General features: G+C 35.8%; 1 protein-coding gene across 2 annotated transcripts in view; it reads right to left on the bottom strand.

The window, feature by feature from the left end:
• The window catches only part of LOC113510406 (insulin gene enhancer protein ISL-1), a 61545-nt gene that overhangs the window by 14715 nt on the left and 20498 nt on the right, over positions 1 to 26332 (bottom strand). For both annotated transcript variants that reach the window (XM_052893475.1, XM_052893476.1), the window contains exon 2: positions 8651 to 8840. In XM_052893475.1, the coding sequence (XP_052749435.1) occupies positions 8651 to 8840 (190 nt within the window). The remainder of the gene's footprint in view (positions 1 to 8650; positions 8841 to 26332) is intronic.

The following is a 26332-nucleotide window of genomic DNA, read 5'->3' as shown; positions in this document are numbered from 1 at the left end:
ATACATATATATTATAATATATACACAATTAAATATATACATAACATACACAAACTTAACAGCACACATACCTACAACAGAAAAAAAATGACGAAGGAAAACGAAGAGAGTTATGTTGTTTAAGTAAGTAAATTTAATTAAGTTTAATTATGTTAAAGCGCTGTAAAGGTTATTAGCAAACAAGTACATTTTGCTCCCCAAATAAAAAAAAAAAAAACACGATTGCTCTGTCCAAAAAGAACTATTTTAAAAAAGGCTATAATAGCCAGTGTCATCCGAGATGATGTACTTTAGACTTCTAACGATACTCTATACAACCAAATTTGTACAGGATTTTACAGTTATGATGGAATAAAGCAACTCACTTATTTAAATAATGCAATAATCAATAATGCACCGCCTACGTATTTCTCTGTTTGACCAATAGTTGTCTGGTAGAGAACACCGTCCGGTGTTAAGTCCGCCATATGTACATAGAATTTTACTGTGCATTAAAGTTAAAATTTAAAGTTCTTTGCTTGTTTAAGGTGGAAATTTCCATCATAACATTGAACGCCCAGAAATTATATAAAAGAATATGTTCACTTTAAGTTGATCGTGTCTGGATGCCTTTTTAATGTCCGTTGCAGAAAAAAAAAACATAGCTGTCAAATTTACTTTCTTAACCATTTTTCCTTTAATTTTGATAATGAATTATATCACCTTTATTTATTTTACAAATAAAAAAAGTCATGCAAAGAAGGGGCTTTTTTTTAATGAGTGATAATGGAATGGTATCCGCACCCGCGCTATCGGTATACACCGGCGTGGCACCAGTGAAGAATGATAGATGAGGATGAAGCAGGTCAGTTAGCCCATCGTGACGAATTCAACAGGAATTGTTCACGATGGTTTCCAGGGGAAACCACGTGGAGGTCGACCTAATAGCGCATATCGCTAGCAATGGGGCTGTCAAACTCCATTGCTAACAATCCCTTTCCCCCCTGCAAAGAAGGGTTAAATAAATAAACAAATCCTGAAAAGATTACATTTAAATGAACGAACGAATGCTATAAAATGAAGTGCTGTTTGATAGTAAGTGTGTGTGTGTGTGTATCTATTTGTCATTGTATACAGACATAAATAGCACCATAGACTTCATACCATAAGTTATTTAGGTCTAGTGAAATGTCAGTTACATTAATGAAAGAAGGAATATTAATTTATCAACTAACTTCAAAAGGACTTCAAGGCTTCTAATTCGGTTGTGTGTTTTTTTAATCTTTCATCAGCCCTTAATTGTTCATCGCTGAACATTGGCTTTCAGCATAATATGAGGAGATATTAAATTATTTGAAAAGAATACAAGCTGAGTCTCTTGTCAGTTCCTCTCATCTCGTAATCATTTCGAACTGACGGTAGATTTGACATATCATTAGAGTCTAGAATAGACCTACATGAATAAAGATATTTGGAATTGTAAATTTTGAATTTTGAATTTGGAATTGTGAATTTTGAATTTTGAATTTTGAATTTTGATTTTGAATTCTGAATTTTGAATTTTGAATTTTGAATTTTGACTTTGGAATTGTGAATTGTGAATTTTCAATTTTCAATTTTCAATTTTCAATTTTCAATTTTCAATTTTCAATTTTCAATTTTCAATTTTTAATTTTCAATTTTCAATTTTCAATTTTGAATTGTGAATTTTGACTTTGAATTTTGAATTTCGAATTTTAATAACTCAGTTGTAAACCGATTTGGAAAATTCTTTTTTTATCTGAAAGAATATACTTGCTCCTCATTTAATTTTAATTATATATAATAGAATTATCTACCATTGGAAAATGAATAGTTTTTTTTGTAGTTGTGTTTGGGGAAAGGGATTGTTAATAATGCGGACTACTAGTCCTATTGCTAGCAATATACCCTGTTAGGTCGACTCCATGTAGTTCAACCCTGTAAACTATCGTGCTGAATTCCGGGTGTATTCATCACGATAGGCTTACTGACCTGCCTTTTCATTCTCACCTATCAGGGATGCCTTACTGGAGCCCCCCCAGCGTATACCATTAGCGCAGATGGAGTTACCATTCCGTTATCATCAATTAAAAAAAAAATCATTAGCTATATTTATTTTAAAACAAGATGGCTCTACACGAAACGTCCGGAGCCATTTATTATTTTATTCATCATTATTTTTGTAAACAATAACACCCCACTTTAAAGCCTCCAAAATAATCTATAAAGCCCTCGAACCCAAACCTCTAAGTACATTTAAAAACACCCCCGGCTCGGGTTATTGACCGCCACTTAGCAGAATGAAACTCCCCCCCGGCAATCTTGCTAAAAGCATCGCATATACGTACGTACCGTCGGCGTCGCTATAGGATTGTAACCACCTGAACATAGATACAGTACCGATCAAATGGAACTCAACCAATTGAAGTTTTACCTACAAGGTTTTAGAAACAGGTCAATGTGTTATATGTACTTCTTATATACCTACATACGTATGTAAATACAATATGTATTATTTGATAGAGCAGTAGTTGTTTATACAAATATCGTCATAGTCGTAGAATACTGACAGTCCTGACAAATATTACATATGTATATAGATCCGTCAGTATTCTACGGCTATGACGATATGCTGGTTCTTGTTGTTGTTTATTATTATTATTTATTAATTATATTTTAAATAACAAATTAAAAGTACCCGTAACTGGCGAGCGTGTATGAAAAGATTGATGAATGTGGAGGAAGCGAAAGAGGTTTGTTTGAATCGAAGCATTTGGCGTTCCATTGTTTCTGCCAACCCTAATGGGAGACAGGCGTGACAGATATGTATGTATTTGTAAGTAAAAATGCCGCCTGTTGACTTGATATAAAATACATTTTATTATAATTCATTTGGTTTTTCAATTTTCTTTTTTATAAAAAAAACTACATCTATCAATTTACAAACATTCAAAGGTTCATTTTGAACAATAGTGTTTCATAGATTTATTATTTGTGTCTTCGACTTAGCGAGATCATGGATAGAAATTTTTTAACAGGTGATAATGGGATCTTTTTTTTTTAATGGATCATAATGAAATAGTGTCGGTCCCGGTATAGAGTAGGCCCTTCCTTTCCTGTGGGTGCTGTAATAAGCACCTAAAGGAACTTTAGATTGAGTGATGGGCAGCAGCGTTCTTCTTAAAACATCTCCAAAGCCTAATTGTAATTGCCAATCCGCGTGATAGATTTGATTTCTTGTTTTTTTTTTTTTATACAAGTTAGAATGGCAAACAAGCTGGCGGCCCACCTGATGGAAAGTGGTAACCGTCGCCTATAGACATGAGCAGTACCATGGACATAACAGAGTATACTATTTCGCCCATGATACCCCCCATGCGTTGAAAATGGTAAATATGTGTTTATAAAATCATAGAAAGAGATTATTCCTCTGTACCCAGTAAATTCACGCCATATCCCACCCTTCAAACCGAAACACAATCATGCAAACACAACCGCTTCACGGTAGAAACACGAATGGGACAGAGGTACTCAAGCAAATGGCTTTTGTACAAAGTTTCCCTCTGCTAAAATAATAATTTATAAAAGAGAAACTCAAAAAATACTTTTAAGTTTACAAATTTTTTCTCCTACCTATTGAAGGATACATTATCAGCGTGTAATGGGTTATTTTATTAAAAAAAAAAACACTAGTATTTTCTATTGTATAGAACGATATATTTTGCCATAACAGTGGGGTTACTCTTGAAATAAATTCCTGTAAATCGATATTGAGATTGAGACGTACTGCACTCTCGAATTGCAACACTAGCGACATAAAGGTTCCATATTGTTCTGATAGATGCGTATTAGTGTAACTTGCTAATACAAACTCTTTTTTTTTATGAGTGAAAATAGTATGGTAACCCCGCCTGCGCTAACGGAATACGCTGGCGGAGCACCAGTGAAGGGTGATAGATGAGAATGAAAACAGGCCAGTTAGTCCATCATGATGAATTCATCAGGAATTAAACATGATAGTTTCCAGGGACTGTGAGGAGGTCGACCTGGTTGGGTATATTGCTAGCAATGGGATTCTCAGTATCCATTACTAACAATCCCTTTCCCCGCCAATACAAACTATTGTAAACCGATCCCAATTATAACCTAATTCCCAACTGTTATTTCATGAGTGCAGTATAAAATTGTCATTGGCAATAGTTTGGAATGATACTAAAATATGGGATTCAAGAGCAGAGCTGCAGGACTGAAAATGTGATCACGTAGACTTTGTTTCCGACCGGCGGCTCCCCACCCCGAGCTGAGCGGTCGCGGCAATTAGCGACACATGATACCATCCGTGGAGCTCAGCTTACCAGCTTCTGTACAAATGGTACGTGGAACGAGATAGGTATATTGTACACACGTTATCTACAAATGACGTATTCGTAAATATGCAATAATTTTACATTTTATTACGCAAAAAGAAATATTTATTTATTTATGAATGTATGTAGGTATGTAATATGTAAATTGTTTATAATTACTCCTCTCCATCCAAAGGTTGCCTGGAAGAGATCGCTCTTAGCGATATGGTCGCCCATTGTTTTCTCACTGTGATTATTTCTTGTAATTGTTTATATTTATAACAAGTTTACTATTGTAATTTTTTGGAGGAAACAATAAAGAGTATCTATCTATCTTTTTATCTATGTAGTAACAATATTTATACATATTTTAGTAGTAAATGCACCGCCTACTTAATTTTCTGCTTGCCTCCTGGTCGACTGGTAGAAAACGCCATTAAGTGTTAAGTCCGCCATATGTACACTTATATAATTGTACATTGAAATTTAAATAAATAAATAAAAACTTGAATTATGATGTGAAAACATATATATATATATATATATATATATATATATATATATATATATATATATATATATATTTCTTAATATATATATATATATATATATATATATATTTCCTGGGGAACCGTGTGGAGGTCGACCTAATAAGGTATATTGCTAGCAATGGGGCTGTCAAACTCCATTGCTAACAATCCTTTTCCCCCTAGAGATTCCATGTTGGGATTCTCGTATCGTTGACTGAGTGGAATGTATACTTATAAACTTATTTAATAACTAGCGGCCTGTACCGGCGTCGCACAGGTGGACATTTTTAACATTTCCCTTCACTGCTCTGCTCCTATTGATCGTAGCGTGATGAAAAGTATACTATAACCTGCCCAGGAGTATGAAGAATAATTGTACCAAGTTTCGTTAAAATCCGTCGAGTAGTTTTTGTTTCTATAACGAACATACAGACAGACAGACAGACAAAAATTTTACTGATTGCATTTTTGGCATCAGTATCGATCACTAATCACCGCCTGATAGTTATTTTGGAAATATATTTCATGTACAGAATTGACCTCTCTACAGATTTTTTATAAGTATAGAAGATAACTCTGCACAAATTATTAGGACAGCATTATATTATGATGGGGGGATAGTTCGTAATGGGGACTAAAAGCCCCATTATTAGCAATATAGGGTATATCCTATCAGGTCGACCTTTACACAATGTCCTCGTGCTTAATCTTGATATCTATGTGTAATAGGTATGTATAGTGGTACAATATAAATTAAATAAACTAAATAAATAATTCCAATACGTGTTTAGTAACGTATTTGTATGTTTGTCTGTTTGTAGGTGCATTTCGGATGTTTATGTCGAATTCGTCACTCGATAGCGGTGATGTGCCGCGGGCGGGCGGTAAACAAACATCGCGTTTCCGCTGTCTTCCCTTACAAAGGGTTAATATTTATAAATATTATCTATAACGCGTGAGAGATTATTATTTTGTATCGATTGATTAATCCCACGGAATAATCTATATAAAGAAATGTCTCCTTTTGTGAAGAATAACCATGTATCGGATGGCGTTATTGATATACGCTGACGGGACACCGAAGATGAAAGCAGAAATTTGACAATTATTTGAAAAAAAGTTAATGCGTTTTTACGACTCGATGCTCTATCTATTATAATCTAAAATTGCATGATTAACTTTTTAATTCGTAGGCAGAGTACTTTTTAAATAATCATAAATATTAAAAAGTTTTCTATTGTCTTTGAAATTGAATAAAAAAAGTTAACATAAAAGATCGTTGCGTGTTGCGTTGCCGCATTTTCATTAAACTCAAGTTGTCTATGCTCTTAACTGACATGACTGTTTTAAAAGTCATCCGTGGGAGCTTATTGAGGTCTTATATGCATCGTAATCTTGTAATATATACACACATAATATCTAAATCAGTGACACACGGGATGACTCGTCATTTTTGCAACTCACAAGTACGTTCCAGTGTGCCGGTCAAAATTTAACATACCTGCCGCTTTTTTATTTACATTACAACACCGCTCTGACAATATTGACTGAATATTTTGAATTATACATTACACACAAAAAAAAAAGTGTAATCGAAAACCCGCTTATCCGGACCGGTGTAAACGGGAACAAACATACCATAGACATATCGAGTTGCCGCCGCCCGCCGCGCTGTCACAGTGACGTTTGTTTTGGCGCCGAAATACATAATGCTCAGTCAAACTACGTTTGTTTTCTCTACGGCACATCAGAGTGTAGTGACAAAAATATTTTTACTGTTGAAAACATGAATTTCTGTGATCGAACACTCGATTTTGTGGTTTATGTGGAAAGAATAGAAGTTATTTTAACATTAGCGGTTTTTAAACAGGAACACCGGTGTTTGTCGATGCGTAATTCTATATTTTGGCCGCGAGAGATAGAAGGGTGAAAATGTAAACAGATGCAAGTTATTTTAGTGAATTCATCTTTGGTCTGTGTGTATAAAAAGTGGCGCCACGACGTGATGGTGATTGACATCGGTTATGAATTCTATTTCTTATACGATTTTGTTATAAACTGCTGAGCTAATATGGGAATGTTATGTATTAAAACTGGTTTGTTAATTTTACATTAGTAACACGTGTCTATTTGAAAAAATAATCTTTGATTTAACATATTCTGTTTGCTATTTTCAATTGATAAGTACCTACATATGATTGCAATATGAAAATCTAGAAAATTCTACAGTCATAATGCTTCCATTACGTGCTGGGTCTATAACCTGATAATTGGTAATGGCGGAAGACTTATTAATTTTATAGTTGCGATATTTTATAACAATTTTCATATAAAGGGAAAATGTTGACAATATTTTTAATTATTTACAATAATAATTTATAAGAAAATAGATGGTCTGTTCGTGTAGGTATGGCTACAACTTCCGTATACTTACAATAGATGACATCCAAAGAAAACTATCCTATTTCCAATTCCTCTGATATATTTAAGAGATTGTAATAATAATTTATAATTTTAATAAAAACCGCAAGCTAGCAATATATCTAATATTAGATAGACATCTGTTAAATTACTTAGGTTAGATAGATAGATAGATAAACACTTTATTTGAGACATTTATGACACACGTAAATTAACAAACGAGTTTATACAATCAGAAAATATACATTTTTTTTCAATATAAAACAAAAGACCCAAATAAGCTACAGCTCAGTGATAGTTTTGCTTAAAAGCAAATTAAATTACATAAAATATAACAAATTATAATTATAAATAGACGAACATTTTCTATATTTTCAAAACAATCTGCTATCTATCTTAGATTTACTTTAATAATTGTAATAAATATTCACCTTTGTTTTCATATGCAAAAAGTTTTAATATTAAAAAAAAATCCCTAATAGTTGTAAGTTTGAATATTTCTTTAGATCAGCGATTCCTAAAGTTAGTTCCGTAGAACCTAGGGGTTCCGTAAAAAAGTTACCAGGGTTCCCCGAAATTATTTATACAGCGAAACAATTTCATTCTTCACATTAAAAGTTAAAAGAAACTAGAAAGCGCTTTACTTTTAAAATATTTCCAATAAAAGCTTTTGTTCTTCTATAAATTACAGTGTTTTTGATTTGTAATCATTCGATATGGGGTTCCATGAAATGAAAGGTATTTGTTGATCGTTCCGTTTTGTTAAAAGTTCAACAACCCCTACTTTAGATTACCACTCGTCCGTTTCTGCATTTGCGTTTTAATTAACTTAACTGTAGATTCCACAAACCACCAGAGGACGCATACATTTTAAATAGAACAAATATATTAAGTTGTAAGTAAGTTAAAATCAACTTAAAGTCGTGTTGATTAATTCTGTTATTATATTAAATTCTAGTGAATTAACCTGTGATATGGACTCCCGCCATATAACGTCTAATTCAGTAAAATTAACATAGATTAGTTATAAAACTAGCTACCTATTTGACGAAGTATTTTTCAACAGACTTCAAAGAAGAAGAAGAAGCGCAGTACGCGACCATTGAGGCTGTAGGACATGAGGATGAACTCCCTGTCGATGGCGAGCCGTACGATGGTAGAAAGTGGCTGTGGGCATCATATTGAATGTTTCCTCTGAGCACAATCCATTGTACAGGCGGTAGAACACACAGAGTGAGGCAAAATCTCTCCTAAGACTTAAGGGTTCGATACCGCTTGTAAGCCTGGGATCATATGTTATATATGAGAGATATTATATGACAAAAAATGCGGACAAATGACAATATCGCTTACCTAGTGTAATCCCTCTTGCAATACGTCTTGCCGTCCCTCACGAAACACGTGCACGACTCGTCGAGGAACTGGCGGCACTCCTGGCACTTGAGGCAGGCGGCGTGCCACTCCAGGTCCGGCGCCACCCTGAGGATGTACTGGTCGTGGATCTGGCCGCCGCAGCCCACGCACAGCGACAACCGCAGCTTCTCTGTTGACCAATGACGGAGTTATATAAGCATTTCGCTTCTACATTGAAAATCAACTGCTTAATAAATAAAACAATTAATCTTCGTCAACACAGATAGATAGAAACGAGTTCTTTTTCCTTGAGAGTTGAAACGAAAAATAACTATTAAGACTGCTTAATTATACTATATTATCATACCTACTTATATAACAAATAGTCCGTTACCCCTAACGTTGTCTTGAAGAGATTGCTCTCAGCAATAAGACCGTCTAAAATTATGCTATGTCGTCCTGGCATGGAATAGGCCACCCCTTCCTTTCCCGTAGGTGTCGTTAGAGACTAAGAGAACGTAATGGTGGGCAGCAGCGTTCTTAAAACATCGCCACAGTCTAACTGTGGTTGCTAAACCTCCTGCCGAGCGTGACAACTGTTGGCAAAATTCTCCTTTTAGGCCTCCCCTATGTTATACCGTAACAAAAAGTTAACCCGTTTATTAGACTCGACGCTCCATCTGTATAATCTTAGCATTTATACTATACCTAATAAAAAGTTAAATTGATCCATTGTCCTTCTGACCTCCACGGGTTCTCTCTGAAACCGTCGCTCATTCATCACTATATAATCTCCTCACCTGTCATCCCTCAGCATTTATACTATACCTATATCTATAATGTTATGATATCTATGATTTTACATAGCATTCGAATAATGAAATATTGACCTTTTTGTGAATTTCTCCGTTAAATAATTAAATATGTCAATTTACTAGCGACACTACACGGTTTCGATTTTTTTTTTAATAAAATACAGACTATGTCACTCGCTGAAAATGTTTCTTTCTAAAGCCGAAAAATTTTTTTTAATCCGTTAAGTAGTTTTTGAGTTTATCTTAACCTAATTGATAACAAATAAAAAATCTTTCCCTTTATTTATAAAACGCGTACTAGTTAGTATATGGGAAATTTGTATGTATTTAAATGTCTATTTGGGGGGAAAGGGATTGTTAATAATGGAGACTGAGAATCCCATTGCTAGCAATATATCCAACCAGGACGACCTCCTCGCGGTTCCCCCTGGAAACTATCATGTTTAATTCCAGATGAATTCATCATGACGGGCTAACTGGCCTGTTTTCATTCTCATCTATCACCCTTCACTGGTGCTCCGCCAGCGTGTCCCGTTAACGCAGGCGGGGTTACCGTACCATTTTCGTCCATCAAAAAAAAATGACTATTTATAGAAATAGTTAACTAGATATACTAACAACCATTATATAATAGATACATATCACGAAGTTAAACAAAATTCAAATATAGATATTCAAAGTGGGCATTTATAATTAGTGTAAAACATTCTAGAAAAGACGAATGGCCATAAAGAAATTATGAATAAATTTTAGGTGTTGTTACATTCAAAATCAATATGATTCGAATGGGCGTGCCGCCTCGTGCCGCCCTCTGGCGACGGCGTCGACACCGGCTGTGCATCTCACTTGCACACCGCTGTCTCCCTCGCACACTGTACATGCAAATTGTTCGCGTGCTTGCCTAGGCAAGGTGATCCAGGTTTTCATTTTTTATTACACTACCTTGACGTAAACTAGTAATGATAAATGTTGACACTAGATACTTGAGTCCAATGTACACATATTGTAAATTTCTTGTATTTGTTGTATATATTCCAAATTGATAGAAATATGTGCTAAAAATCACCGTGCGGTCCCGGCATAGAATGGGCCACCTATTCCTTTCCCGTGGGTGTCGGAATAGGCGATTAAAGGAGGGAGAGGGATGGACAGCAGCGTCCCTCTTAAAACATCACCAAAAGCCAAACTGTGGTTGCCAATCCGCCTGCCAAACGTGGCAACTACTGGCAAAACCTCCCATTGTGGAGGAGGAGGCTATGTTCAACAACAACAATATTATATAATTCTGTCCCAGTTTGGATTTGTCATTTGGGAAAAGAAAAATAAAATAAATAAATAATAAATAGATTTATTTTCTCTTCACAATTCATCACAGTGAAATGCAATAAGACATGTTTTGGGGGAAAGGGATTGTTAGTAATGGAGACTGAGAGTCCCATTGCTAGCAATATACCCAACCAGGACGACCTCCTCGCGGTTCCCCCTTGAAACTATCATGGTTAATTCCTGATGAATTCATCATGATGGGCTAACTGGCCTGTTTTCATTCTCATCTATCACCCTTCACTGGTGCTCCGCCAGCGTATCCCGTTAGCGCAGGCGGGGTTACCATACCATTTTCACCCATCGAAAAAAAAATAAGACATGTTTATATTAAAGTAATCAAATTATAAATATAATTGTGAGAGACTGGTGCCTGAGATAGGTATAAGAATACCTGTATTACAGTTAAATACATATACAATTGTTAAAAATAAATTTAAAAGTCATTTTAACGGTCCCGTATGTATTCACAACTTTTTAATCTGATATATTTTCAGTTACATTCACTTATTTAAATTTTTAATTAAATCTTTTTTTTAAATCAAGGAAATAAACTTAACTGTAATGAACTAATAATCTTTAAGTAGGTTTAAAGCCAGTTGTAAACTCAAATTGCATAGGTCCATAACCTGGTGATGGACACGTCATCAGTTTATTACTTTGGCAGTGCAATGCGCGTTTACCATGACGAATGACCGGGATGATTTTATGTCGGAGTGAGACAGTTATATATATGTATATGACTTAAATAATGTATTTTTTTTTATTGGTGAAAATGGTATGGTAACCCCGCCTGCGCTAACGGGATACACTGGCGGAGCACCAGTGAAGGGTGATAGATGAGAATGAAAACAGACCAGTTAGCCCATCATGATGAATTTATCAAGAATTAACCATGATAGTTTTCAGGGGGAATCGCGAGGAGGTCGACCTGGTTGGGTATATTGCTAGCAATGTGATTCTCAGTATCCATTACTAACAATCCCTTTCCCCCCTAAATAATGTATTTGTTTATTATACAAGAATATTTGTATAAAATGCGAAAGGGTATGCTACAGTAGTTCTGGCATGTTGAAAGAATGCCTGGTGGAAAGTTATAATACTAAATGGAAATGTGTATGGCTGCAGGCACCGGGGAAGATTTAGACTAACCTTACTGGTCAAGAGGAGTCAAGAGTGGAATCCGGAAGTAGCTTGCGTGTATGAAAATGCAGGAAGCAAGAAATGTGTCATCATCGTCTCTCTACCCTTATCCCAATTTATTTGTGGTCGGCGTAATATGTCTTTTATCCATATTACAAAAAGATGACATGACAAAATGTGATGACATGTATGAACTGGATCTTTGGCACTCGATTCTCTCTACCTATCCCGTAAGGAACTTCGCGGGAAAATTATCAAATATATTTGTTTATACTTTATATAATAAGTAACATACATACACGAAAAATTCCCGACTCTACAGCATGAATAAATTCTGTTTTACTCTGGTTGTATGTACCGTTTACAATTCCGTTTGCAACCTGTATAAATTGTTGTAACAATGTTGTGTATTGCAAACAATGTTGTTGTTTTACGACGCATTTAAATTGCGTATAAAAAAAAAAAAAACTATTTTTAGAGCTGGCAACCCTTAAGTCAAGAAGTGGAAGGTGGTGACCCTACCGCTATAGCTACTTACTACATCAATTAATGTGAACCAACGCGCTAATTCAGTAATAATGGTTCCGTCTCTCATAACGCGGTCCCGCTATAAAACAAAATGGCATAACTCTAATTTTTGTAATAAAACTTGCATTTCCGCAAATTTTTTATGTTTTTTTTTTCTTTCAAGACCACCTGATCTCTCTGTCGTGACGAATGACTTCCTTTCACACCTGGTTTTAAGCTTATAACGGTATGGATTAAGTATGCTTGTTGTTATATATATATAAAGGGAAAAGGGATTGTTAGTAATGAAGTCTAAAAGCCACATTGCTAGCAATATACCCTCTCAGGTCGACCTCCACGCGGTACCCCCTAAGGGGTAAGGTTTTCTAAGGGTCGATAATGCGCGTGTGACATCTCTTCTGTTACGTATGCATTTACCCCATTTACTAACAGACAGGCCACCATGCTAGTATAAAAAAGTATGGACTGTTTTTAATTATTCTTTTTTCTAATAGTATATGTGCCACCCATACACGTTTAATAACTACTGTAATACAACTATTATAGCAGTATTGCTAATAGATGAACTAGCAACTGGATATTAGCAACTATGTAGCGTTTAGTAGCCGCCGTGAGCTTACACGGACGGTGCACGGTTTAATAGCCAATTTAATGACGCGTTTTAATGACTCATTAAAATTTTATCTCATTCATAATTGTTTTTAGAGTTCCGCTGGTATGAAAATGACACAAATAAGGTATGAAGTGCAAAAAAAAATAACAGATTTTTTTTCACGGAAAAAAAGCAACTGCCTCAATCGTTAGTTAGTTTCGTGTTTTTACCGTGAAGCAGTTGTGTTTGCATGGCTGTTTCGTTTATGGGTTTGAAGGATAGGATATGGCAACACATGAATTTTACCAGGGCTACATGTCATTAGGCGAATAACACCTGAGTTCTCAAGTTGTATAAAAAAATATATTAAGGAATAAAAGGCAGATTCCAAGGTTTTAAACATAAAATAAATTGCCATGTTGTCCCAGAGACGTCTTTGAATTCACTAAATTAATTTGCATTTACTTTACAACAAATTAAAGGTATGGAATCCCCAAGGCATTAGCACCACTTGCATTTGTCCATTCTGTACCTATGTCCATGGTACAGAGACGGAGTGTTCAACCATTATACTATATACCGACGGCAATATGGGTTATTTTGAATGAATGAATGGGTTATTTTCTTTTTTTTTTATACGACACCTGATGGAAAGATGGAAAGTGGTAACCGTCGTCTATAGACATGAGCAGTACCATGGACATAACAGAGTATACTGTTTCACCCATGATACCCGCCATGCGTTGCCATTCTTGATGTATCAGGTGTTATTGCTCTGTACCTAGTAAATTCACGCCATATCCCACCCTTCAAACCGAAACACAGCCATGTAAACACAACTGCTTCACGGTTGAAACACGAATGGGACAGAGGTACCCAAGCAATCGACTTTTGTGCAAAGTTTCCCTCTGGTAATAATAACCACGTGGAGGTCTACCCAATAGGGCATATTGCTAGCAATGGAACTGTCAAACTCCATTGGGAACAATCCCTTTTCCCCTAAATTATTAGTTTGTCAACATTTCTATTCGATTCGGTTTAAATAAACTACACAATCACGTAACTATGGAGTAAGTAAACATGCAAGTATCGGCATAAAAATCTTGAGTGTTGGCGTTAATTGAAACAGCAAAGCGGAATTGTAAAGTTTAATTATTATGACAAAGGTGCGATGCACCTTGTCCACACAGTCGGTCAAGTGACATATACCATTCGATCATCACTAGGATTGAACCCGGATCATCACGACGAACCCGAAATGTGTGAGATCATTGTGATCAACATTGTATGTGCGCACACATATGTTTTTTTTTATATATGTATATATTAATATGTGTGCGTTTAATTTTTATAAAGTAGTATAAGATCTGAGGGCGAGAAAGTCCCAATATTGTTGTTTCGAATTAAAATGGCGAACGTATTTTATCTTAGTGGCGCCCCCAGTGTGTACTCTAAGTGAACCTAACACCGTACACAAACATTGCTATTAGGTACTTTTTATAACATACATTCGTGAATTCAATAGTTTTGAAAGTGCCATCTGTTAGGGATCTTTTTTGTCCTCGTTTTTATAGTTTATTTTTAAATAAAACTTATGATGAAATAAAATTTTAATTTTTCTGATGCAATGCTCATTTTTCAATTGCTGATAACTATTGTATGTTTGGATCATTTATTGTCATTTTTAGATTCTATTTTAGATCCATTAAATTAAACAAACCTAAAACTAAATAAATAAAAACTTAACACAGAGTAAGTATATGTATACAATTCACAAAAATTACTTACTTAGTAATACCATATTGTATAATATCAATCAAGATTCCCGTGAAATTATTATGCACGTGATCACGACCCTCGACATTAATACCAATATGAGGAAGAAGAGATAGTTTAGAAATTTAGAATAATCCCATATACTTAGTATTTATTTTTCCCATACATGTTTCATCGTGCCTCCCACCAAATTGTTTATAATTACTCCTCTCCATCCAAAGATTGCCTGGAAGAGATCGCTCTTAGCGATAAGGTCGCCCATTGTATTCTTATTGTGATTATTTCTTGTAATTGTTTATATTTATAATAGGTTTACTATTGTAATCTTTTGGAGGAAACAATAAAGAGTATCTATCTACATTATCATAAGCTATCTTATTGCTTCGCAACAAGCAGTTTTTTTTCTTTCAGAAAGATAAGCGGTTGATTTAATCGTTACAAAATAAACACAGAACAAACATGGAAGGAAGAAATAAGATCAAATGAGAATTTCTTCTTTATTGAATAATACAATAAATATTAAGCTTACTTTTTTGTAAATTTATATAGAAAAAAAACTACCGAACTATCCGGAACTATCGAAACTTGTGGTTATATGTTAAATCGTTACATTACAAATTTTTTAAATATAATACAGCATCTAATAAATAACAAGTTAGCAACTAAATGCACATTATACCTAGTCTTTGTAGAAAGTCAGTGTTGACTTTCATACAACACCAAGGACATCCAAGAGCAGTGCGTTTATAAAATAACTTTACGTCTAGTTGACATCGGGCAATCGACCAGCCAGTAAGCAGCAATGGCGTAATCCTTCCTTCGATTGTTACAATCCAAAACTAAAACTATAAATGCTTCTATTTATTGGATGACAATGGAATAATAACTCCGCCTGCGCTAACGGTATACACTGTCAGGGCACCAGTGTGGGATGATAGGTGGTAATGAAAAAGCAAGTCAGTTAGTCCATCGTGATAAATAGGCCTGGAAATCAGCAAGATAGTTTCCAAAAGAAAAGCTTCTTAGTAGATGTCGTTCTAATGAACGACACCCACCAATCAGTTATTCAAGTTGCTGATTTTCGTCGTTCGTTTTGAATAGCGCAAAGGGACATCTAGCTAAACTAGTTTACCAAACTCAAAAAAAAAACGCGCATTCAAATGGTTAAATCTCCGATCTGAATGTCGAAGTAAACGATTTGATTCGTATACTTTAAATTCACAAAAGCCTCACTGTATAAGTTACAGAATGTGACATTTATGTAAATTTACGTTTAACGTTTATAATTGCTTAATTATCGAATTAGAAATTCTATTCCCTAATAGTGGTTTTAAATTTTAGGAATAAATAAATAAACATTATGGTTTGAAAGAATTTAGAGTCAACAACACAATAAAATGAATTTTTAAATATATATAAAATCGTCTTAATTATGTAATGATGCGATTCATGTCACCGGTGCTTGGACTATTAATACGTGTTTCTGTGTGCGTGTGTGATGAACACACCTGATCACGCCGTGTTTGTGTGTGGCTGGTTTTAAAAACGCGTGAGTTAGAATTTATTGTGTCAATAACGAGTGACCGCCGCGGCCGCCTCCGACGCTAGGGTTGTCACGTTTTGATGTTGGATTCTTTTTTCTTTTTTTGTTTATTAAACCCACCCTATTGTTATATTATAATAAATGTAAAAGTGAGTTTGTTTATTTGTTTATTAAATCACCCAATTATCATTAAGTTAGGCATAAACATAGTATATAGCACGGGGAAGAACTTTTTTTTTTAACACAGAAGGCAATAGAGCATGCGGCTCACCTGATGGTAAGTGATTACCGCTCATGGATACCGCAATGTCAAACGAATTGTAGGTGATTTGCCGGCCTTAACAGATTATCTGTTTATTCCGGTTACACGAACAGAGCCGCGAGCATGCCTGGTATTCAATTTTATTAAAATATCAGTTAGTAAAATCTACGTTACAAAGTGTCGAATACAAAAACATTAATTTGTAATAACAATTGATTAATTTTAGGGGGAAAGGGATTGTTAGTAATAGAGACTTAGAATCCCATTGCTAGCAATATACCCAACCAGGACGACCTCCTCGCGGTCCCCCCTGGAAACTATCATGGTTAATTCCTGATGAATTCATCATGATGGGCTAACTGGCCTGTTTTCATTCTCATCTATCACCCTTCACTGGTGCCCCGGCAGCGTATCCCGTTAGCGCAGGCGGGGTTACCATACCATTTACACCCATCAAAAAAAAAAACTAACATAACAATAAAAATTAATATTATACCCATATAAAAAGATGTATAAAACACTTACGTTTTCACCCACAGGCCAACAATAATGTATGCATAGTGAAACATAATTTAAAACAATTAACAAATCGATTGTACCTACAATAGTTTATTTTCCGATTGTATATTAAATAAGGAATAAAGTACTTGTGTTTGTAATAACAATTAGTTGCAAAATTAACAAGAATATGCATGTTTTGTGTTGATATATTTGTACAAGAAACATACAATAAGTATGTTATGTACGTAATCACCAGAGGGAGGCATTGTACAAAAGTCATTCGCTTGGACACCTCTGTCGCATTCGTGTTTCTACCGTGAAGCAGTTGTGTTTGCATGGCTGTGTTTCGGTTTGAAGGGTGGGATAAATGGCAATGAATTTACAGGGTACAGAGGAATAACACCTGAGTCCTCAGGAATGGCAACGCATGGGGGTTATCATGGGCGAAACAGTATACTCTGTTATGTCCATGGTACTGCTCATGTCTATAGGCGACGGTTACCACTTTCCATCAGGTGGGCTGTCAGTATATATATGTGTGTGCGATATAGAAGAACGTAGGCTACATTTTGTCCCAAATAGGGAACAAATTCCGGTTACGCGGATAAAGTCGCAGCTAATACTTGGTATGTAATGAAATGGGGATTAAAAAAGCGTTCGGTGACAACCCTAAGGCCGATAACCAAATCGGCGGCGGCGCAAAGGGATGCGCACAAAGGCACCGCTACACGTATCTGGGCTTATCTTCACGACCGCGCGTCGGGTAGCCAGCCAGCGAGCTGAGGAATTGTGGCGCACCGGTCATAAAGTCTTTTAAACTTGTTTGCTAGTATTTGTACCAATAATTAACTACTGACTTTAAATTGTCGAGCTACCCCAAAAGGAGGCAATACCTAATTTGAATAATGGGTTTTTTTTATGGGTGAAAATGGTATGGTAACCCCGCCTGCGCTAACGGGATACGCTGGCGGAGCACCAGTGAAGGGTGATAGGTGAGAATGAAAACAGACCAGTTAGCCCATCACGATGAATTCATCAGGAATTAACTATGATAGTTTCCAGGGAGAACCGCGAGGAGGTCGACCTGGTTGGGTATATTGCTAGCAATGGGATTCTCAGTTTCCATTACTAACAATCCCTTTCCCCCTGAATAATGGGTTCGATTCTCGGTGTGACCAAGTTAGAAAATATTTTTTATAACAGACTTCGTCCAAGTGACCAGAATATGTTTGTTGACCAAGATTAAAAGTAGCCTAGGTATATCTTTCTCCCTTCCATATAGTATACGTGTATACAAAATTTCATAAATAGAGGGGGAAGGGATTGTTAGTAATGCGGACTAGCAGGCCCATTGCTAGCAATATACCCTGTCAGGTCAACGTGCTGAATTCCAAGTGGGTCGCCCATCACTATGGGCCAACTAGCCTACTTCATCCTCACCTATCATCCTTCACTGGTGCCCCGCTAGCGTATACCGATAGCGCAGGCGGGGTTACCATTCCATTATCATCCACTCTACTCGTATTTGCATCAATGGGGTCTGGTGTCCCCATTATAAATAATTCTTTGCAATCATACAACAAATTGTGACACTTTCCAACCGGCGCCTACCACCAAATATTTCACAATACACTATTTTCATCTAAAGAATATTTTTTAATATTTGTGCGCCATATTTGTTTTACCTATTACCCTCAGAAGGGACTCTTTACCTTATACCGCGGTAGGACCTGCTAATTTTAAACCTCCATCCTTAACAAACATTGTACAAAACCAACAAGAACGCCAATACGGGTCGAATTCCCTTGTAACTGTGGACACGTTTCAATGTAACAACGATACGAGTCCTGTCAACCAGCCGTAGGATTATCGACCGTATGTGCTGTGTAAAGCGAGGGTAATATGTTTGCCCAGTTATTAGAGTTCAAATTTCGACGTTTTATTTCTACAAAACGCTGGATTGAGACAGTTGATGTTTTTTTTTTATTAAGCAAAGGAAAATTTTCCCTTTGGCGACGGAGTGAATATAATATGACACCATTCCTTTATTAGGGTAATCACAAATTTTTAAAAACTTAACCGACCTTGGTCACGTGACTTCAAATTGGCCCATTATCAACCGACTTCAAAAAGATGGAGGTTCTGAATTCGATTATATTTGTCTTATGTTTGTTACCACATCTCCACATCCAACTCCGATAGATGTAAACCGATTTAGAAAAAGCTTTTTTTTTATCTCAAAGGACACAATTATAGTTTGGTTTCGTAGAAATTTCATCAAAATCTGCTCAGTAGTTTAGTTTTTTAATCAAAATAACTGGTTTTGTCACTACTGAAGTTGGTTTTTCCATCACCAGAAAAGGAAGATAGATGAGAATGAAAACAAGCCAGTTAGCCCATCATGATGAATTCATCAGGAATTAACCATGATAGTTTCCAGGGGGAACCGCGAGGAGGTCGACCTGGTTGGGCATATTGCTAGCAATGGGATTCTCAGTCTCCATTACTAACAATCCCTTTCCCCCTGAACTGATTTTCAATTAGCACCACATCACCAAGCCCGGTCCACCAAGATCTTAATTTATAATTAAACAAGATTTTATAATTTCTCCTTTTTATTTCTCAAAGTTAATACTTAAGTTTGTCTGCAAGAAATTTCCTATCCACTTGTGTTGTTACTTTCGTCTCTTTTTTCTCCTTACGACTGGTTTATCTTGTTCCCAATATGTTTCTACAATAAAGCTTGTACAAGCAAACAATTGCCTATTCTCCTTAAGATATCATCTCTTACCGGAGATTGGCGATCATTGTGTCGATCTTTACCTGGTCCACTGCCATCCTGAAAGGGATCTGGTGCTCATTCCGAAACACTGCCCTAGATTTTTGAACCAGAAGGTTAGACGTCTTCCTAGTCTTCGGCTACCTTACATTTTTCCCTGTATTATAATCTACAGAAGACTGTATTTTCTATTCCGGTATACACATGTATACCGGAATCCTATTACATCCTAGGGATTACCAGAGGGAGACTGTACAAAAGTCGATTGCTTGGGTACCTCTGTCCCATTCGTGTTTCAACCGTGAAGCAGTTGTGTTTGCATGGCTGTGTTTCGGTTTGAAGGGTGGGATATGGCGTGAATTTACTGGGTACAGAGGAATAACACCTGAGTCCCCAGGAATGGCAACGCATGGGGGGGTATTATAGGCGAAACAGTATACTCTGTTATGTCCATGGTACTGCTCATGTCTATAGGCGACGGTTACCACTTTCCATCAGGTGGGCTGTTAGCTTGTTTGCCATTCTAAGTTGTATAAAAAAATGCTAGGATCAGCAACTTACGGCATTTTTATAACGTATGTAGTTAATACGGGATTGAAAAGAGTTGGTTAGATACTTTTAATTATGACATCAACAACGTTTACAAAATTAATCAAAATTTGTAAAATATTTATGGGGATGGGCGTTAAATGTTAAAATAAAATACCGAAGAATGTTTTAGATCTACCTTTTAATAAGTTTAAAACTGTTATTTAAAAACACTTATTGAACAAAGTCTATTGTATTTTATTTTATACAACTTAGAATAGCAAACAAGCTGACGGCCCACCTGATGGAAAGTGGTAACCGTCGCCTATAGACATGAGCAGTACCATGGACATAACAGAGTATACTGTTTCGTCCATGATACCCTCCATGCGTTGCCATTTCTGAGGACTCAGGTGTTATTACTCTGTACCCAGTAAATTTACGCCATATCCCACCCTTCAAACCGAAACACGGTCATGCAAACACAACTGCTTCACGGTTGAAACACGAATGGTACAGAGGTACCCAAGCAATCGACTTTTGTACAAAGTCTCCCTCTGGTTGTTTGTACACTATTGTACACTAAACGCTAAATAAGCTGCAGAAAACTGTATTCTCTACTCCGCAACAATAGACTAAAGCAATCGTTTACTATCAGATACTTATTAAACAACAAGTAATCGAATAGGGCAACATTAAATCCCATAAATGGACGAAGTTGTAACAGCAGCTCCCTATATTAGTATTCATAAACTATTTCAATAAACTTCATCACAAATCCAACAGCCTACTGATAGAACCTGTCCAAAGTTGATCCCATCCCACTTATTTTTTACCGAACCTTTCTCATCTCACCGTCAAAGGAAGCCGCGGGTAAAACATAGCTTGTACTGTTTACCATCACCTCGAGAGCATAAAAACTTGTACAGTTCTTTGATTTTTTTGAGTGGGAACACTGTTGGCGTAGTGGTTTAAGTGGGACGGTTTCCTCAAGTCGAGTGCTTGAGGAATGGGAGCTTAGGAGGCTATTTATTGCCGTCACTGAACATCTGTTCTTATTAATGTACTAGCTCACCCGATAAATGCTGTTTTGTCCATCATATATCACTTGTTGGGATAAATTGGGATTGGCCTATCCCACGCATTTGTTTTAAATTCCGTTACTACGCGTGGTGACCTTATATATTTACTTTTATTGTTGGAAAAACTATTGATTTTCCAAATAAATAAAAAACCATTCTATCTCTCAATTTGAAGCATATCACTTTACATTAAAATTTACTGTATTTATTTTTTATAATTGTTTTTTTTATACAACTTAGAATGGCAAACAAGCTGACGGCCCACCTGATGGAAAGTGGTAACCGTCGCCTATACACATGAGCAGTACCATGGACATAACAGAGTATACTGTTTCGCCCATGATACCCCCCATGCGTTGCCATTCCTGAGGACTCAGGTGTTATTCCTCTGTACCCTGTAAATTCACGCCATATCCCATCCTTTAAACCGAAACACAGCCATGCAAACAGCTGCTTCACGGTTGAAACACGAATAGAACAGAGGTACCCAAGCAATCGACTTTTGTACAAAGTCTCCCTCTTAACGTGTGTACGTTCAAAGCTGATACAATAACTAGCACTGGTTTTTTTTTAAATGCATGATAATGGAATGGTAACCCCGCCTGCGCTACCTGTATACGCTGGCGGGGCACCAGTGAGGGATGATAGGTGAGGATGAAACTAGCACTGGGTAGTTGGGTCCGCCATAGTCTGTACATTTATGGTTCACTAAATAATATTAATTCTACTATAAAGCGAAGATAACTGGCGTGAGAATAAAATTATAAATTTGTTATGAACCATTAAAATATTTTATCAGTTCATCGGTAACGAGGTATTAGTTGGCTACCGTAGCAGCGGGCTACGAAAATGGCGGACTCCAGATTTCGTGTTCGCCATCGACAGGCAGTTCATCTTCATACTTCACTCTGTACATTCTGTTATGTCTATGGTACTGCTCATGTCTATTCTATAGGCGATGGTTACCACTTTCCATCAGGCGGGCCGTCAGCTCGTTTGCCATTCTAAGTTACATAAAAATGAAAAAAGATTTCAGATCCTAGATAGTCGCGTACAGCATGGTTTTAGACATATTTCCTCCCACGAACGCTCATGTTACGGAATGAGCTTCCAGTCGAGGTTTTTCCAAGAGACTACAGCATGGGGTTCTTCAAAGAGGGATAAAGAGGTTTCCTCAACGTCTGCAACGCACGCATAATGTAGGGGCTTTACGCTTACTGCAACCGCTTACCATCAGGTGGGCCGTGTGCTTGTTTGCCACCTCAGTGATATACAAAAATGCACTTACTTGAATTTCGTAGTTGTTAAACCGATTCTCTTAAAAGCTTTAAACTTGACAAATGCAACATCTTATATACAGAGTACAGAGGAATAACACCTGAGTCATCAGAAATGGCAACGCACGGGGTGTATCATGGGCGAAGCAGTATACTCTGTTATGTCCATGGTACTGCTCATGTCTATAGACGACGGTTATCACTTTCCATCAGGTGGGCCGTCAGCTTGTTTGCCATTCTAAGTTATATATAAAAAAAAAAGTACACTTTAACAGCCGAGTTGATTTAAAAAAAATATATACAAAAAAACCATATCCTAGATTAATATACAGAATATTTTTATTCTAATGCACGAGGGAATTAAGGAAATTGAAGCTATATTAGAATTATTGTGAAGATTACACCTTAGTCTTAAAGAGGTTTCTTCAGGGTCGGCAACGCGCGAGTAATTCCTCTGGTATTGCAGGTGTACATAGGCTACGGTAACCACTTGCCATTGGGTGGGCCGTATGCTTGTTTGCCACCTCAGTGATATAAAAAAAAAGTCTAAAGTAATATAAATCGCTCCGCTGTAGCATAAGAGATCGCTTATTCCCGAGCCACATTCGAGAGATCAAGATAAACGTACATTCGGTTCTGATTTGACGTCTATATCCTTGTATCGGACGCCATCTTGAAATTTGAAAAAGGTAAAAATATGGCGACTTAATCACTGTCACCCGATCGGAGATTACGCGGGAACACCGTATAAAAATGATGACTAATTTTGTGATATGTTTGGTATATAAAAAAAAAAAAAAACAATAGAATGTACTTTATTGCACTTATTTTAATTTTTGACAATTTAATGTTGTCGTGTGATGTATTTAGAATTTAATGGGTGATAAAGGAATGGTAGCCCCACCCGCGCTATCGGTATATACCGACGCCCACTGCCTATTATCTCTCACTGGTGCCCCACCAGATAATAGGTGAGGATGAAGCAGGTCAGTTAGCCTATCGTGATAAATTCACGATAGTTTCCTGGGGGAACCAAGTGGAGGTCGACCTAATAGGGCATATTGCTAGCAATGGGGCTGTCAAATTCCATTGCTAACAATCCCTTTCTCCCCTGTATTTAGAATTTGCAAAAATATCGAAATAATTTTTCAAAAGTCGTCTGCTTTTTTTATGAATGACGATGTAATAGTTACCCCGCCTCCCATATCAGTATACACTGGCGGGGCACCAGTGAAAGATGATAGTTGATAATGAAGCAGGTCAGTTGGCGCATCGTGTCGAATTCCACTAGAATTAACCATGATGGTTTCCAGGGGGAACCGCGAAGTCCATATCACTGATTATTTGATTGAGTTTTCAGTCATTTTTGTTTAATTTCACTACCATTAGTATGTATAAGATACACATAATAATGGAAGCAGAATTAAACAAAATAAATCTAATGAAATAAGCAATTTTTAGTTAATTTTGTTTAATTCTGGTCACAATTAATATGTATGAGGTACACATAATAATGGAAGCGGAATTAAACAAAATAAATCTAATGAAATAAGCAATTTTTAGTTAATTTTGTTTAATTCTGGTCACAATTAATATGTATGAGATACACATAATAATGATAGCGGAATTAAACAAAATAAATCTAATGAAATAGGGTAAGCAATTTTTAGTTAATTTTGTTTAATTCTGGTCACAATTAATATGTATGAGGTACACATAATAATGGTAGCGGAATTAAACAAAATAAATGTAATGAAATAAGCAATTTTTAGTTAATTTTGTTTAATGCTGGTACAATTAGTATGCATGAGATACACATAATAATGGAAGCGGAATAATAATAGGAATAATAGTAATAATAATAATTCTAATCAAATAACCAGTAAGTTTACTAATTTTATATATATAAAATTAGTATATATATAGGTAAATTTACTGTCGCTACCGATGTACACTACTTACTCATATCGCTACCAACTAGATCATTGAAAGGAAAAACGCAACTGATCGACACCGTCCGAAGTATATGAACAGGTCGAGGTTGTCATCCTAAACAGTAGTGAGTGTGGAGCGACCATCTCACGTCAGCTTATATAGGATTATGGAGACCGTAACACACTGGGAGCTTTGCGTATTATAGGAATAAACGGACACTTTTATTTATTCATTTAAACTTTATTAGAATTATTACAAAAAGATAATAAATACAGTAAATTTTAATGAGAAGTGATACAAAAGGCGGCCTTACGAATAGGCAATCTCTTCTAAACAAGCTTAAGTAGAGGATATTGAGACGAAAGACAAAGGGTAGGTGCCGCACTATTGTATAAATACTAAAGTATAAATATATGTACGTTTTTCAAGGCACTTTCTTCCACACACAACCATTCTTTGGAATCAACTTCCAGCAGCAGTATTTCCGAACCGATACGACAACGTAACCTTCAAGAAAAGAGATATTCCTTTTTAAAAGGCCGGCAGCACACTTGCAATGCCGTTAGTGTTGTGGGTGATCATGGGTGGCGGTAGTCACTTACCACCAGGTGAGATGCATGCTCGTTTGCCCCCTGTGTTGTAAAAAAAAATATGTATAAAATACACACAAACATGTTCACTGACTTATTTATGCAATTAGATGATTTTTTACAATTCCTTATTAAAAAGTTATTTGTTCTATACCTGATCTTTCTAAAAATCTTAGTCTGTCTAAGTACATATATTTTATACACAAACATTAATGTAAAATAAAAATAGTAAAATTTTTTTTATAGTTAAATTAACAAATTATTTTTTTTTGTCTTGTGTGTTGTAATTTTGAATGGATTTTTATTTTTCTTCTGAGTAATATCCTTCAGATACGTTCAAGAAGGGCCCATACCATATTTTTTAAACGATTGAAATCAGTTATTTTTTAAAATACACAGTTATGTCCATACTCTGTTATGTTCATGGTACTGCTCATGTCTATAGGCGACGGTTACCACTTTCCATCAGGTGGACCGTCAGCTTGTTTGCCATTGTATAAAAAAAAATTAAAAAAATATGGAATAAATGTTTAAAAAAATATATGTTCATGTCGTGAATAGCATACAATATCAACTATAAGAGACTTATAGTTAAAACTGTTAATATTTAAAATAAAAAAAAATGAGATAAAATACACAGCCTATGTCGACTAATGCATATTTTCTATGACGAATGACAAATTAAATATATATATATATATATATATATATATATATATATATATATATATATATATATATATATATATATATATATATATATATATATAGAATATTTAAAAAAATACATGTGAAATATGAACCCAAAACGAACCCCAATATCTAAGTGTGACTCTGGCCTTAGAAAAAAAAGTTAGTTAAAAAAGTTTAGACACGACCGGCTACCGTAGGGTTTATGGTGACGTGAATAATCCATTGGTACGGACAGACGGACAAAAAATAAGCCATTTGAATATATACATACATATACCAGTAGAGACTTTACACCGGGTTAAATACAGAATTATA

This window comes from Galleria mellonella, unplaced genomic scaffold (assembly GCF_026898425.1).
Source record: "Galleria mellonella isolate WM207_F2 unplaced genomic scaffold, CSIRO_AGI_GalMel_v1 utg176, whole genome shotgun sequence".
Taxonomy (NCBI): domain Eukaryota; kingdom Metazoa; phylum Arthropoda; class Insecta; order Lepidoptera; family Pyralidae; genus Galleria; species Galleria mellonella.
Note: the sequence above shows the minus strand (reverse complement) of the source record. Positions and strands in the feature narration are given on the sequence as shown.